The following is a 16,515-nucleotide window of genomic DNA, read 5'->3' on the forward strand; positions in this document are numbered from 1 at the left end:
AGCCAAAGGGCATGAGTAAAAAAGATCTGAGAGAATTAAAGATCTTTATAATCTTAGAAGATCAGTTGAATGTGTTGAACATGTTTGTGAAGGAAGGAACTTAACTCAAGGGCACTAGAAGAAAAATCACATTGTAAGACAAGAAAGATAATAGATCTGCATTGCAGCAAGTACCAAGTTATAAGTTATGGAGCAAAAAGTTTTTTAAAACCTTAAGCGAACTGCAGCTTTGAGATATTTTTAAATTTTCAATTAAGTAACTGGTTTTCTTGGCAAAAACTTAATTCCCAGCAATTTCCCCCCTTCTCCCTGTGATACAGTAATATGTAAAGAGTCTTTTAATCTTCAAACTACTTTGCAAATATAAAGTCATCTTCAAGACACCCCTGTGACGTACCATAGGTGAATATCCCAGTTTTGCAGATGGGATATAGAGGCAGAAAAATACAGTGAGTTGCCCAAGGCTGCAAAGCAATTTGTTCTTGGAAGCTGGATTAAAACCCAGGAGTTCCAGCTCCCAGCTGTCTGCTGTATGTTGCTAGTCTCAACTATATTTAGTAATAAAACATCAGTAAATAAATTTTAAAAAACCCCTTTCAAATTCTCAAACTTTGACAAAGGGTATAAATGGATAATGCCTAGATAAACCCTAGAGATTTAAGCTCTATTCATGAGTCTGCCACTGACTCACAGGTTTCTTAAGCGCCATGTGCCGCAGTTTCCCCATCTGTAAAATATAGAGAGAACTACATATCTTTGTGAAAAGCTCTGTAAAGGGAGAAGCAGTGTAGCCAGTGGAGAGGGCTCTGGACTTGGATTCTCCTCCCAGTACTGCCACTGAACTGCATGACCTTGGTCAAGACGCTTCACCTCACTGTGTCTCAGTTTCTCCATTAATAAAATGGGAATGAGGATTGCTCACTTGTAAAGTGCTTTGAGATTTATACATGGAAAATGCTATATAATAATTGACTGCATTGGCTATATGTGGATGGGCTAATGCTATATATCATTACTTGCGATCTACCTAATATAAATGCTGAGTAGTTGTAATATGGTTACCTTTGCAGTCAAATGTACTTGCAAGATTTTCCAAACAAGACAGTCCTCCTTTAAAAGATAAAATTAAGCTAATTTTATTACTAGTGGTTGGTGCTTTGTTCCAGGACTGACCATTTTAACTTGAGAGAGGAGGTGGGTGAGATAATATCTTTTATTGGATCAACCTCAGTTAGTGAGAGAGACAAGCTTTTGAGCTTCCACAGAGCTCGTCTTCAGGTTTTAACTTGAAGCACAGATGGGCGGTGGTGTCTGATCATATTGGTAAGAGAACAGCATGGGGTTTCCTTGTTCCTTAACTCCCAAACTATCTTGATGTAAACTCGGCTCAAAACTTCAGACAGACACTGCCCCTTTTACTTTTTTAAATAGAAAGCTGGTTAAAGAAAAATCTGAAGAGATAAGTATCGACAGTTGTGGAAATAGGTTGAGGAAACGCTACGAAAAAAGTCCATCACTGAAGCTTTCAGCAAAAATGATTCTGTAGCTAGGAACGGAATGCCACAGTGAACCTCAGTGAGTTTAGGTACCTATCAAAGGTACTTATCTTGCCCTCAACACACAGTATCTCTGCACTTCACAGTCTTGAATGTATTTATCCTCACAACACCCCTGTGAGTGGGGAGCGCTAGAGACACAGCAAGATAAGTGACTTGCCAAGAGTCAACAACTGAGATCAGTCACAGGTATTGTGCCTTTCACTCCATACACAGTAACCAGGCATAATGTGGAGTTAATTTGCTGATAGCCAATGGTAGGCATGACTGAGTATTGTACTGAGATGTATATTGTTTGTTAGGTGCAATGCATGCCTTGCAATTGCAAAAGATTCAGTCAAAGATATGGAGTTGCTTGTTACGGGTAAATTAGATGGTTTGCATGTAATAAAAGATTTGAACTTGAACTGAAGCTTAAACCAAACCAGGAAACTTCATGCTCTGAAAAGCGGATGCATAATAAAATCTGGAACCTACTGGTTGGTGGGAGCATGTGACAGTGACCCTGTCTGTGCCAGATCTGCAGAGAAAATGAGTCTGTCACAGCCCCCCTCCCCCAGCTGGGGAATCTTGGCTCTTTAGCTCAAACTGTCGAGACTTTGGCCCTGTGTGCACCTAAAAATTAGATTGACCTAGCTACATTGCTCAAGGCTATGAAAAATTTCACATCCTCTGCGACGCAGTTAAATTGATCTAACCCCGCTGTAGGTGCAGCTAGAGCGACAGAATAATTCTTCTGTTGACCTAGCTGTCATCTCTCGGAGAGGTGGATTACCTACATGGATGGAAAAACCCCTTCCATTGATGTAGGAAGCATCAGCACTACAGTGGCATAGCTACTGCAGACCTCCAGAGTTGAAATCATACATAGCGTGTAGACATACTTATGCTTTAAGCTCTGCAGGTCTGCAGTTCAATCTCGGCTGTACTAGTCAAGATGGCAGTCATCACACCTGCTTAATGAGACTGATTGAATAATGGTTTTTAACTAGAACGATGCAAAAAACTGATTTTTAGGTCTCTGCCCCAACCCCCACAAAAAAAACAAAGGAAAAAAAAGAAAAAAAAAAAACGAAACAATCAATCCTTTCCAGGTGACCTGAAATGAAAAGTTTGTGTTTAACTGAAAAAGTAAAAGTTAAAAATATATATATACACCTCTACCCCGATATAACGCGACCCGATATAACACGAATTCGGATATAACGTGGTAAAGCAGCACTCTGGGGGGCGGGCGGGGCTGCTCACTCGGGTGGATCAAAGCAAGTTCGATTTTACAGTTTCTCCTATAACGCGGTAAGATTTTTGGGCTCCCAAGGACAGCGTTATATTGGGGTAGAGGTGTATATGCGGGACGAAATGTTTTGTTTGACCAAACTGAAATATTTTGTTTCGTTTTTAAAGGTCTTTTACCTTTAAAAAAATAAAATTACGGTGAAATTCAAAATAAAAAGTTATTTTGAATCAAAACATTTTGTTTCGAAAACATCAGAACAAAATATTTTGGTGTTTGGGATTTTTTTGTTTTTGTTTTCAACTGAAACAATTAGGTGAATTTTACACAAATTCACAAAATGTTTCTGTCAACACACATCTGCCTTTTTTGGCAGAAAAAAAGTGGGGTCTGAAAATGTTGGCCCAGCTGAATTCTTAATTTAACCCTGACTTCTTCACTCTTTGCCTCATTGCTGAACAGCTATTCTGTATTAAAACTCATTCTACAGACAGCATTCTTTCCTTTTGCTATCACACATTCAAGGTTTACTTTGCAAGTAAAACTGGATGGGATTTTTCGGTCAAATAGTAAATTTGCTGAAAAATGCCGTGTCAGAGTGAAAGTCCTAGGTTCAAACCACGGCAACCTTTGGCGAGGATCAATACATTATGCTAGCGGAGCCGAGCCAATGCAGCTACTGAAGAGAGAGCTGGATTGCATTCTGGCTTGGGGGAACATAAGAACAGCCACACTGGGTCAGACTAATAGTCCATCTAGCCCAGTATTCTCGTGGCTGGTGTCAGATGCTTCAGAGGGAATGAATAGAACAGGGCAATTAGTGAGTGATCCATCCCCTGTCATCCAGGAGACTCAGAGCATGGGGTTGCGTCTATGACCATCTTGGCTAATGACCAAGCTAGGAATAGAACCCATGTTTCCTTAGTCCCAGTTCACTGCTCTTCCCACTAGCTCACTTTGCCTCCCACAAAAGATTTTTTCAAAAAATAAGCCGTGGGACCTATCCTCTGTTAATATAGCTAATTCCTTTTTGAACCCAGTAATACTTTTGGCCTTCACATCATCCCCTGGCAATGAGTTCCACAGGTTGGCTGTGCATTTTGTGAAGAGCTTCCTTATGTTTGTTTTAAACCTGCCGCCTATTAAAATAACTACAAAAAATAGCAGCTACATTCTAATTGCAGGCTCTTTGTTACTGGTGATGATGCTGGAGATGGAAAGAACACAGGCTGATTTTCACAGCCCAAAAGGAGCATGCAGCACTATGAATTAAGGGGGAACATTATTGTGCAAGTCAGGCAAGTTTGATTTGGATTCCACCAACAGAAAATTGAAAGAGAGAGGGACAAGTTAAAGTACGCTTTTAAAAATTGTTTGGATGGGGGATGACTATACACCACTATACAAGGGCTTAGTTACTTTAAAACCAACTCCCCAAGCTTTCCATTAATGGTGCATTTTCAAATGACAGCAGTTGACATGTTTGAGCTATTCCCTGGTCTCTCTCTCTCTCTGCTTTTGCTGGATTTCAGTGGATAAACTGAATTCAGTTGGTAGGACGTCTTGCTGGGAGAGGTACTGTTTGTTCTCGTCATGCTGGGGGAGCAGATTACAAGCTTGAACGGTTTTCAGTCTCTGGTTTTTCTTCAGATTGCATAAATCTTTTGCCTTTTACTAAGGATTTCTGTGGAGAGGAACATTTATGAGTTTCCAGCTGGGGCCCTTAGGAGAATCAAAAAACCCTACAGCTACCTCTGTAATTTTAAGCTTCTCTAACTACTGACATCAAGAACAGAGGGATAAACTCCTCCATCTTTTCCTGATTCAGTTATCCTTACTTTCTCCTGCTGAGGTCAAAAATATCAGTTTAATACTGGTCAAATTTGTTTAACAATGTACAGTGGCTATTTCAGAGCTTCCAGGCCATTCGTATTTGCAAGAGAGGTTTCAAGGACCATACCTGGTCCTCAGTAAACAAGGAATATAGAAATACAGCAATTGCCAGACTGGATCATGTCTCTGACTGCCTGGGATAGCTTGGTAACTGTCACTGTTAATATATCCTACAAAAGAAGAAGAAACCTTACAGAAGACATTTAAGGGAGAACGTGCCTGCAAAGACCTCCAACGCCCCCTTAGTTAGAGGTTGAATCTGAAGCCAAAGGGTTTATATACTTTCCAAGACACTAGTGATTTTTGTTTGTTTTGTTTTGAAATGTAACAAGATAAAATCAGTGTAGAGGGGAAATATAACACCAATAAAATTTAATGGTCTAGGGAAAATTCCATAGCTTACAGTGCTGTTTAGAGATGGTTTCTTCCAAATTCTCCCTTGCTGCAGACATCAGGGATTTTGGTAGATCTCCCAGACTTGTGGAGTCTTCTACTTGGCTTTTATTCTATGGGGGGTTGTCAAAAGGTGTTACAGTTCTCAAGACTCAAGTCTTCTGTTTATCCATGGGGTGGGTACGGACAGGCAAGTCTGGCAACTTTTCCCTCTGCAGCCCTACAGCTATGCCTCAAATCTGATGAGGAAGGATGACCTTAGGAGGGAAAAGTTGGCCTGATCACGTCTGCATTATATGCATATCTACACAGCATTGACAACCCTCCCAGTCTTTGTCCTCTTAAGGAAAAAGATATGTTCTTAATGTGAGTTAGCCAAAATCTTTGTGAAGATGAGGCATAAATGCATGATGATTATCCCTTCTCCGTTGTGAGGTAAGATTTTAAAACAAACCTTTAGCAACTTGTAGTTTATAAATTGCTAAAAGGTTGCCTGAAAACTTATGTGACATTAATTCACACCTTTCCCAGGATGCTGGAACAACACTTCTTAATGCACTAACCTCCTAGATAACGAGGAGTCTGGTGACACCTTAAAATAAATGGATAACAAATAACAGATTTATTTATGAAGAGCTCTCTTCATGTGCCAATATATATGTATGCCTGTTTCTGTAATTTTCACTCCATGCATATGAAGAAGTGGGTTTTTTACCCACAAAAGCTTATGCCCAAATAAATCTGTTAGTCTTTAAGGTGCCACCGGACTCCTCGTTTTTTTTGTGGATACAGACTAACACGGCTACCCCTCCGATACTTAATCTCCTAGATGCGGCAAAGGATTGAAAGCAGCAAGGGTCTTTGGCTCCATCATAAATGTTTAAAGAGATGAGGCATACAAACAGCATGCGTTATCATGGCAGGAAACCTTTGCGGAGAACTAATACATGTCCACTTGCAATTGACTTCAGTGGAAAGACTTCATGATAAGCAAAAAACAGCTCTGCCCCATTATGAACATGGAGTGAATTCTCCTTTGAAAACAGGAGGGGAGGATTCATTAGTGGATTTAGTATTTATGCAAATTAAACTCCTTCAAGGGCTCTGTGTGAGGCCATGTCAGTCAATTCCCTGCTTCCTCATTCCCTGTTACCTACCTGTTCTGCTTTTATAACATTAGTTAACGTAAGATGAGGAAAAGTTTATAGAAAAATATCATTGTATTGCTTGCTCTGCTGCTAGTTCTATCTAGTTGAGTGAAAGAATCACCATTGATTCTATGCATAAAACTGCAGGTGTTAAGAAGTCAATATCTTCATTGCTATTTTATAAGAAGTCTTTGGAGTCCCATAATCCCTAAGTCCTATTCCTAGGACTGGTCTCAAAAAGCATGAAGCAGAAGAGGAATGACTTCTAAATTACTCTAGGGCCAGATGTAGAATCCAGGCGGTGTCATTTTCAGAACTTTGGAATAACCAGAGAAGAAGGCCTGTTCCAGAGAACCCATCCTAAATCTTCCATGAGAATTCATCAAGTTGAATTTTTGCTCACTACTTCCCAAGACTGAATTTGAGCCATCAACCTAGATGTGAAGGATTCTAGAGTCCCCTTACCTAGCTGCTGAGCCAGGTAGCCCCTCCTTAACAATTTGTTCCTCCTTTGTTTTCAGCACAAACAAATCAATATAGCCCCCTGCCACCTTACTGAGGTGTTAAATGCTACACCAAACCTGCACTTAACTGTTTCTAGGAACGTACACGTGGCACATTTTCTGCATTGCCTGTAACTGGAAAATTACCCAGCCGATGGTAAAATAAAGAGAAACAGGGCAAGAGACATTCCTGTAGACACAGGAAATTAACCACTCTTTATTACCCTACTTGCAGATGCTCAATTGAAACCTCCCCATCTGAGGATTCAGGCTTTGGGGTAAACAAGGCTTTTGGTGAGCAAGAAAGTAAAAACCAAAAACAATTGGGAATAGATTCTATTAAATGGCAACATAAAATACGAAGTGCATCTTAGGTAATAAGATGCAAGGCGCTGTGATGAGAGCTAGCTAGGCAAATATACCAGGGACAATGGGTCGATCCACTGTTCCTCTGCACAGATCCATTTCAGCCTGGTTCTTTCTTGCACTTCACCTTGTGTGATCACTTATGCCACTGCAAAGTTGCGGGGGAAGATGCTACCATACTCATCAGGTGGCACTTCACCCATTTGGCACTGGTGTAAACAAATGCACTAGCTTCAGGGCGGTGGAGATTGATGCCCGCTGGTTCCCGTTCCCCTCTGCTTTGTGCCTGGGATAGTCATTCACACTTGTGCAAAGGGGGTGTGCAACTCTCCCAAATCGCAATGAGAGGGCACCAATTATGAGCTGTACCTGAACTGATCTTGGTGTCACTTGAGTGTGGGGGAGCAAATCTGGCTATATTTACCATCTTTGAGAAACCTAGACTCTGGAGCAGACCAGAGACCAGTCCAAGCCTCAGTGTAAGAAGAGTCCCAAAGGTAGGGCTAGGTATCTTCCCCACAACACATCCTTCCAGCCAAGCTTTCGGTAACATCCCCTCCTCTCCCACCTTTTCAAATGCTTACTTATTTTTTTTTTTCTTTTCTTAAAAGGTCAGCGCCAGCAGCCCAACATTCCTGAGCAACCCTACAATAACACACCTGGGAGCACAGCAGAAAGGAGAACACCCTGCTTGGTAAGGGCAGATTTTTGGTTCCCATCTATTCTGAAACGTACCTTTTCCCTCTGTCCCTGTCCATTGGAGGGTCAACTTCCTGGTCAAAGCCCAGGATGCCAGGTAGCGTAGAGGGAGTCCCTGGGTTTCCAGAGCCACCATGGGAGGCTGTTTTCCCCCCAGCGTCCATCAAGTTTGTGATCAGAACAGCAGCTCATTCCACGGGGCAGAGGTCCCACAGAACCATTTAAGGGACACTCTTGCACCATTCTCCTTCCCTCAGGCCCTTTCTGGTGGGTTCCCCCATGGGGAGGGACCAACCCGGACCACAGCGATGATACAGAATACAGCACTCAACGAGCCAGACCACGTGGGTAGGTCTACACTGCCACTTGGAGCGAGTCTGGCTATGTGGGCGGACAGACACAACTGAAGCCCTGCTTGCGTAGCGTTCTGAAAATAGCAGTGTGGCTGTTGCTGCTCGGGCGGAAACACGGGCTCTCAAGCGGAGGAGGTCAGGGGGGCTTGAGAGCCCGAGCTGCAGCATCCATGCTGTTATTTTTAGTGTGCTGGCTCGAGCAACACTCATTTCCAACCGCAGCGCCAATATAGACATACCCTGTGTCATGAAATGGCCCCTCGACACTGCTGTTGTAGTATAAAGGGGCTGCAAAAGAGAGCTCACATTCTCTATGCAGAATAGTCCCCCCAGTAGGGGCAGGTAGAGAGCCGTGCAACTTTCCCTGTCCCGGTCCCTGGCTGCAGGGCGTGACTGGGAATAGCAGGACGGGGTGTGGTCAGGGTGTGCTAGCTGAGAATTTTTCAATGTTTTCGATAAAAAAAAAAAAAGCCAATTCGTCAAAAGGGATACCTTTCTTGGGAAAGGGTGGACGCTGATGAATTTTCCATTTTGGAAAATTGTTAGAAGCCATGGAAACATCGCATTTTGACGCTTTTGAAAGGAAACGTTCTGATTTGGGTTCAAAATGGCCTTTGGTTTAGAAACGGAAGTTTCTTTATAGTAAAAAGAAATGTAAAAGGTCCAAATCAAAATGAAGCCTTTCAAAATGACGGGAATGAAATATTTTGACAGATCTGAAAAAAAGACGACAGATTTTCACTTCACAGAATTTTGGTTTGAGGGGGTGGGGGAGAGTAGGAAACATTTTTGAAACCTTGAAAATGTTTCTGGGATGGGAAAACTATTTCCTGACTGGCTCTAGGGCTGTGCTCCCGAATTGTGCCTTTCAGGCAGTCACGCAAAACCCGTGTAGCTGAGAGCTGCTCTAGGGGCTGGGTACAGAAGTAGGGAGGCACAAAGGAGGCTTAAAAGGTACCAGTTTCCCACTCTTTCCCATGGCCCACATTGCATAAAAAGAATGCACCATCTGACCTAGTGTCCTTAAAATGCAAAAAATCTCCTCGTAAGTAGGGTTACTAGATAGCAACTGTGAAAAAACGGGACAGGGAGTCGGGGGTAATAGGCACCTATATAAGCAAAAGTTCCAAAAAACAGGACTGTCCCTTTAAAAATGGGATGGATGGTTACCCTACTTGTAAGTCAAGCTGCTCCATTCCTGAATATTCATTTTATATACACAGAATGTGTTGTGGTGTCCTCAGAGCAGTGAAATAGACAAAAGCTACTGAAAAGGATCATAAGTCAGAGGTCCTAATGTGCTGTTGTGTTTTTAAGGCTGTCAAGATTCTGTGGCTTATTTTAGAGTCTCAAAAGGTCAATCTATTGTAGTAATGCTGGGAGAGGCTGCTATTGACAAAAAAGAATGGACGCGAAGCAGGTGGAAACTATTGACATAATGGAAGGAGAGAGTCCTTTCAGAAAGACTGGATCGCAGGGCATTCCACACGCCATTAAAACCATTAAATGAAAACAGCAGGGAGGGGAAAAAATTGTTGGAAATAATCATCCTGATTTTATCGTGTTATAGACAAACAGAAAAGTATCGTCATGCTGAGTGGCGGGTCTCACTTCACTCGGCCAATGATACCTCGGTTACTAGGATTAATATCTGGTGTTGAAGATGGCCAATCATCCTATCTGATGTCCATAAAAAGAGGGATTTTGAATGGAAAGGACAGTGGCTACTGAGGAAAGTTCTTCTGCTAATCTTTGTGGGGTCAGGATTGCTCCCTCTACCGATGCAAAGGATTAATGCACACATGGGAACAGACTTAATCCTGCATTGGCAGGGGGATAGAGATGATGACACCCTATGATAGCGGGGTGCTCTCTTTCCCATTTCTGTGGATGCAGAATTTAAAAATACATCACCTTTAGGTTCTTGTTTTCCATGTTGCAAAAAGTCCTAACGGAAAGCCTGTTAACTGAGATCAGTGTAGCTTTACCCAGAAAAGGAACAGGTAGATCAGTTTATACAAATGCAGTATGAAAGGGTTCCTTTCTGACGTGTTTCTGTAGTGCCTCTCACTGTGCTTTGGTAATTGTGACCTGCATCTCATAGGGGCACCTGTGATGAAATTCACACCTGTGCCAGTACAAAGCCAACGCACCACTTAGGCCCAATTTTGAGGGCTTAAGTGGAATTTCATGGGCCTTGTGCTGGCTTTTTGCACAGGAGTGAATTCAACCCGAAGAGATTCTACTGTAACACAATAGGCAGCAATCTAAGCAAGAAATGGCAGCTCTCTCACTTGTGATGAAACCTGGAAAATCAGTGAAGAGTGAAGGACTGGGTTGGCTCAGTGTAAAAATGAGCTGGCTTTTGCAGACTCTTTGCTGAATACGGAAAAGAATTCACTCTGTGAGGGGACTGGTTGGCAGTGGAGAGCTGCAGGAGCTTGCTCATACTTTGGGTTTGCAGCAGGCAAAAGCAGGCACGAGGATTTAGTAGTTCTCTTCATTCCCCGGGAGGTATAGAGGGCATTCATTACCTGTACAAGCTGGCAGGCTGCACAATGGAAAGCTGACACGACAGCTGGCAGGGGGTCAAACTCGTATTCCTTCCAGTTGTAGTTTTCCTTACACAGAGAGAGCTAACTGGAGGAGTTGTCTCGCATCTAAAATTTTAAAAGCCAGCCCTGGTTCTCCTCTCCGTTAGACGTGGGTAACTCCATTGACTTCAATGGAGTTACTACTGATTTACACAGGTGTAAGTGAGAGGAGAATCTGGCCCTGTGTTGACGCCTTAATGCCATTAGGATGTCTGTTCAGCACCCAGTTCTGAAGATCAGCAGCACCAGAACCAGGAGATGAAAATTCTATTTTGGTGTGTTCCATCCTGACAGTTAGGGAATGGACGTGAACACGGGAGCTTGAGAACATGGGAAGGTAACCAAAAACACAATGCCATCCCCCCCCCCCCCAAAAGAAAACCCAACCAAAACAAACCACTCCACTGCACAAGCAATTCTGAGCAAAATGAGACAGAAAGAGAATGAACCTCACAGGACAGAGGTTAGTCGCGTCGCTTAACCACTACTGGAAAGTGCTCTGATATTCTGGTAGTGAGGGCAGTCCAATCACTGATGTAGAATAGCCTTAGTGGCAGGTAATAGTCCAGAACTCTGAACTTGTGGAACAAAGCCAATGGGCTTTCTTCTCCTGTAGATACTGGACCCTGGTGCTGTTTACCACACTCACTAACATCACCCCAATTCTAATTTGTGTTCGTGCTCCCAGACGACAAAACCTCCATGTGTAGCATGTTCTAAGTACAGGACTCAGATTGTGCGCGGCCTCTGCAGAGTTATAGAGCAGCAGAGGGATAAAGCAAGAACTTTCCATCCTTGCTTTAATGCCAGCTTCCCTCGCAGTGGGAACAAAACAAGCATTTTTATAGGCAAACCAAATGGAAGGTGGGGCTTGTGACTAGGTCTCCTGGTCCCAGTCCAGCACCTCAGGATTCAATTCCCAGCTCTGCAGCAGGCTTCCTTGGCCAAGTCACTGTCTCCCTGTGCCTTGGTTCCCACATCTGTACAATGGGGCTATTAATACTCCCTTTCTTACTTAACATTTAATGCCTAAAGGTCACAGCCACCATTGTAGTAGGTGCTATATGAAGAGATAGTAAATGACAATCCCTGCCCCCAGGAGTCGATACATCTTTGTCTGTCTTGCCTACACTGTAAACTGTTTGGGACAGGGACTCTCTCTCGCTGCGGGTATGTCTACACTGAAATCACTTGATAAGAGCTCACTTGGGCACTGGTGGAACAGTGAAGCTGTGGCAGTGTGGGTGGGGCTAGCAACCCATATAATTACCCAGGGATGGAGGTAGGCTTGTACAGCTCGTGCTGAAGCCCAAGATGCTGTGGCTTCACTCCAGGTCAAAGCTAGCTCGGGTGTGTCTGTCCAACATCCTGTGATTGCAGCGTAGACATACCCCCATGTGTCTGTGCAATGCCTGGCACAATGGGGTTCCAAGCTCATTTGAGATCTATAATTGCTATCATAATACAGATATTATGGGTGTGCATATTGATATGGGCATCTATATGAGACAATAGGGCTTTGCGCTGAATCAGGAACAGTTAATATTTTCCGGTACAGTCGTGATTTGTAACCACTGAGGATAGCTGCTAGTGTTCTGTTTTGCTGGGGCATCTAGGGGCTACTTAATATAGATAAGAAACAGATGATTCTTCTCAAACTTTTTGTTGCTTGAAAATGGTATGAATTCAGTGCTGCAGAAGAGCGCTGGCTTGGGAGACCTGGGGACAATGTGTTTACACTGCAATAAAAGACATGTGGCTGGTCTGGATCAGCTGTCTGGGGCTTGGGCTGTGGGGCTATAAAACTGCAGTGTAGATGTTTGAGCTCAGACTGGGGTTGGTCCTGCTTTGAGCCGGGGGTTGGACTAGATGAACCTCCGGAGGTCTCTTCCAACCCCAATCTTCTATGATTCTGTGGTGTCTGGACTCTGAGACACCATGACGGGGAAGGGTCCCAGAGCCTGGGATCCAACCCAAAGTCACTGCAATTGTCTCGTCCTGCAGCTGGAGCCCTGCAAGCTAGAGTCAGCTGCCCCAGGCCAAACGCAGCGGTGTTGCAGATCTTTTTGAGCAGTGTAGATGTACCCCACGTCTTCTTTTTATCCAGACAACAGGGCAGAAGTGCAAACTGCTGATGTGCCTGTAACTGTAAGTAGCTAGATTTCTAAGGCTGCCAACACAAGGACCAATTCGTGCCGCTCGCAGCAGTGTAGCTGTTGCTACTTGTCTGCTGGGAAGCAGCTTGAGAGAGACAGGGCCAGTTGCAGGGGTCCTGGGCAATGGATATTTTGGCATCTTCCTTGCAAAAGCATGAGGAAAAAGAAGGCTCAGCAGTGCATGCATAATAAACTCTGTCCTGCCAGCCTGAGTGTTAGATCTCTCGGGAGCACCAGTAAACAGAGTACAAATACATATGACTGACCTTAGAAGTAGTGAGTGCTCTCTTATTTTCTCTATTCCTTTCCCTCACCTTCTCCTCCCCGCCACTTCTCTCTGTTCTATTCTCTCTTCTTCTACTTTCTTTTTAACTCCCTCCTTATTTTGTTCTGTCTCTGTTCTTTTTTCCCCATCCACCTCCGTCTTCCTTTGGATCTGCTGTGTTCATGGCATACAAAACAGAGGAGATAGATTTAAAAAATACTTCTGTTGGAAGCTTGCAGTGTAACACTACTTTATTTCTTATAATTCAGAGTGATGTTTGCAGTGTTGTTGTAGCTGTGTCAGTCCCAGGATATGAGAGAGACGAGCTCTGTGGAGCTTGAAAGCTTGTCTCTTTCTCCAACAGAAACTAGTCCACTAAAAGATATCACCTCACCCATATTGTCTCAATTCAGAACGATTACACACAACCACCCAAAACAGAGAGAAATGAAGCAGGCTGCTCCTTAAAACAGAGAGGCAAAACTTACCCCACCCTACTGTAGGCTGCCTGTCTTCTGAATGCATTCTGATCACAGGCTTCCCTCCAGAGCCTCTGCCTGCAAGCAGGACCAGGAAGAAACCTTGAGAATTGTTTTCCTTCTCTTGAGTCTGAGTCTAGGCCCACTGTGGCCATGCAGTGGGTTTTTTATTGCAGTGTAGATGTATCCTAAATGGGAGATGAGCTCGTGAAAGTCTGGCCCAAAGGAGACAGCAGGAAAAGCAGCTACCAATATGGTGTAAGAAGATGGGAGTTAAAGTAGGGCATTTCCTACTTCGACATCCACCTTCTTCTGGCCCCTTGTGGTAGCAGCTCCCCACCCTAAAGTGGCCTAATCCACCTCTCGTTTTACACCTTACCTCTGAATATATATTTACTTACTGTAAGTTCTTTGCGGGAGGGACCACCTTTTTATTCTGTGTTTGTACAGCGCCTCGCACAGTGGGGTCCTGGTCCATGACTGGGATTCCTAGCTACTACCACAATACATATAATATTTATATTCAGAATCCATACTGGATTTTTTCTCTGATTTTTTTTTTTAATGATTCTTTCCTAAGTGAAAGTTCCTTGTGAAGGGGTGAGGTAGCAAAGACCGTTCCTTGACATCCATCATTTTAAATGTCCCGTACACTCTGTGTTTCACTTCCTCCTTCCATAACCCCCACCCACCACCGTAAAATTGGGGAAATTACACTGATGCACCTCTGTAAAGTGCTTTGAGATCTACCCATGAAATAGTCTACATGGCTGGTGCTGGTGTTCTCAGTCAACGGTTTATTCTCCAAACGTATAACTGACGTAGAACCCAGAGTAGCAATCGACCTAACAACAACAACGACAACAAAAGCTTCAAAGATGTGTAGACTTTTGCTTCAGGGGCCAATGCCATGTAGATTTCAAAAGCAAATTTTTCTTATTGGAAAGAAAAGGCTTTACAACAGAAGCATGGATGCTAGTGAATTTTCACAGTAAGGAAAATATCTCAATACACTTAACCCACCTCAAACCAGTAATTACTATGTAGCATTGCTAGGCAGGCACACTATTGACTGTAGAGTATGCAGGCAAGTGCAACGGCAATATACACTAGAACAGTAGCTTCTGGTATAAAACAGACATCAGCCTTTCCTCCCTGCATATGATGAATGTCTGTGCTGATGCGGCAAGCTGGTCATTCCCCGTTGTTTCACAACAGCCTCACGGGCATTCAGAATTAGTCTGCTTTCATCCAGGTGGCAATGAGGAATAACTTCACTGAAGTCAATGGGGCAACATCTGTACAGCTGGTCAGGAATTTTCAGCCAAAACCTTCTTTTTGTTTGAAAATGCTGATTCGTCAAAACTGAAGCAGTGCACAGGAAAGGGTCGCTGCTGAGGAATCTCCCGTTTCAAAACATTTGTGAATTGTATTTCCCAAACGGTTGGAAAAGAGGTCAAAACAGGACTTGCCAGCCATTTTGGAAACACATTTTCTGTTCAAAAAGGCTTTTTTTTTGTGCATGTAAAATTTTAGTTAGATTTGGTATTAATTAAATCATGAAGTATTATTCTTGTTAGAAAAAAAGATCAAGACAAAATATTTCAACAGTTCCTGAATTTTAGATTTTTTTGATTCATGAAAATTTTGGAGATTTTGACTTTTTGGGATGGGAAAAAAATTTTGAAATCTCCAAAAACACTCGTGGGCTGGAGAAACCTTTTCCTTCCCAGCTCCTCACACAGATCTGACACCAGTGTATGAGCAGCAGCAGCAGGCTCCGTGGGATGCAACATTGTTTTGTCAGCTCAGGCAGCTGATAGCAGCATGGACTCTTGAGCAAAGTCCGTGAAAGAGGCCCTGTGCACAGAGCATGCTGTCTTATCCCCATCCCCATGTCTGAGAGTCAGGCAAGAGCAGACGGTTCCTAAAACTAGGTTTCCATGGTTCATGCATTTCCAGCTTCTAATTTATGGGGGTGCGCGTCTCATCCTGTAAGGTGCAAAGCACCTTCAACACCTACTGAAGACAAGGAGACAAGGAGGCTGTTGGTTCAGCCCCAATTAACCTGATTTGTTTGGGGTTGGATGGAACCATCAGCTCAAGAGGGAAGATGAATAAAATAGCAATAATTAAAAAAGGAACATTCTACCACCCTCTCTCCCCATCCCTTTGGAAAACTGGCAGCCTTTTATCCTCTGAAACTCATCCATACCTGGTCCCATATTCCATAGATTACATTTGAGATGGAGACTTGGGCAGCTGGAAATTAGAGTGAAATATAGAAACCAATGACGAAAGAGAACACTGGAAATATTAAAGCACTCAGTGTGGCTTGTTTTCATTAAAGTGGATACTGCTCCCTAAAGCAAAGTTATTTTGATCCATGAAGCACAGTGTGTACTTGAAGTCAGCAGCAATCATGCTGACTGTCCATTGGGCAGTATCTCCTTATGGGTGGTCACCATGGGGTAGGTAATGACCGCCACTGAAAGCACTGACTCCAGCTTTGCGGATGGCACCTGCTCACAGAGTCTCAGTTCCAGGTTCTCTGCACTCAGGTGGCTGTGCAAGCTTCTGCCCTCCTTCCTGATGCCACAGTTCGAGGGTCCCATTTTGGCCCTTTCCAGCTGCTGGCTCTCCTGCTTGTCGGCTGGCTCAGGGCTCCGCAAACTGCAGAAGAGAATAGCCACGAAGCTCTTCTTGAAGTTCTCATTCATAAAAGTGTAGACCACAGGGTTATTGAAAGAGTTAAAGAACCCGACGGCCTGGACGATGGCAAAGATTATCTTTACGGTGACATCATCGTAGCTTTCCTCCAGGTTATCTGGGGAGCAAGGGAATAGATTAGAAAGAACCAACCAGAGGGTCTTACC

General features: G+C 43.5%; 1 protein-coding gene across 1 annotated transcript in view; it reads right to left on the minus strand.

Annotated features, from left to right (window-relative positions):
• Positions 1-15,270: 15,270 nt before the first annotated feature.
• The window catches only part of LOC311513497 (pyroglutamylated RF-amide peptide receptor-like), an 86,511-nt gene continuing 85,266 nt past the window's right edge, over positions 15,271-16,515 (minus strand). The window contains exon 6 of the mRNA XM_084615376.1: positions 15,271-16,466. Coding sequence (XP_084471502.1) covers positions 16,060-16,466 — 407 coding nt within the window. The 3' untranslated portion in view covers positions 15,271-16,059. The remainder of the gene's footprint in view (positions 16,467-16,515) is intronic.

The sequence above is a fragment of the Lepidochelys olivacea genome (genome assembly GCF_965140295.1).
Source record: "Lepidochelys olivacea isolate rLepOli2 genome assembly, chromosome: 26".
In the NCBI taxonomy this organism is placed as follows: Eukaryota; Metazoa; Chordata; order Testudines; family Cheloniidae; genus Lepidochelys; species Lepidochelys olivacea.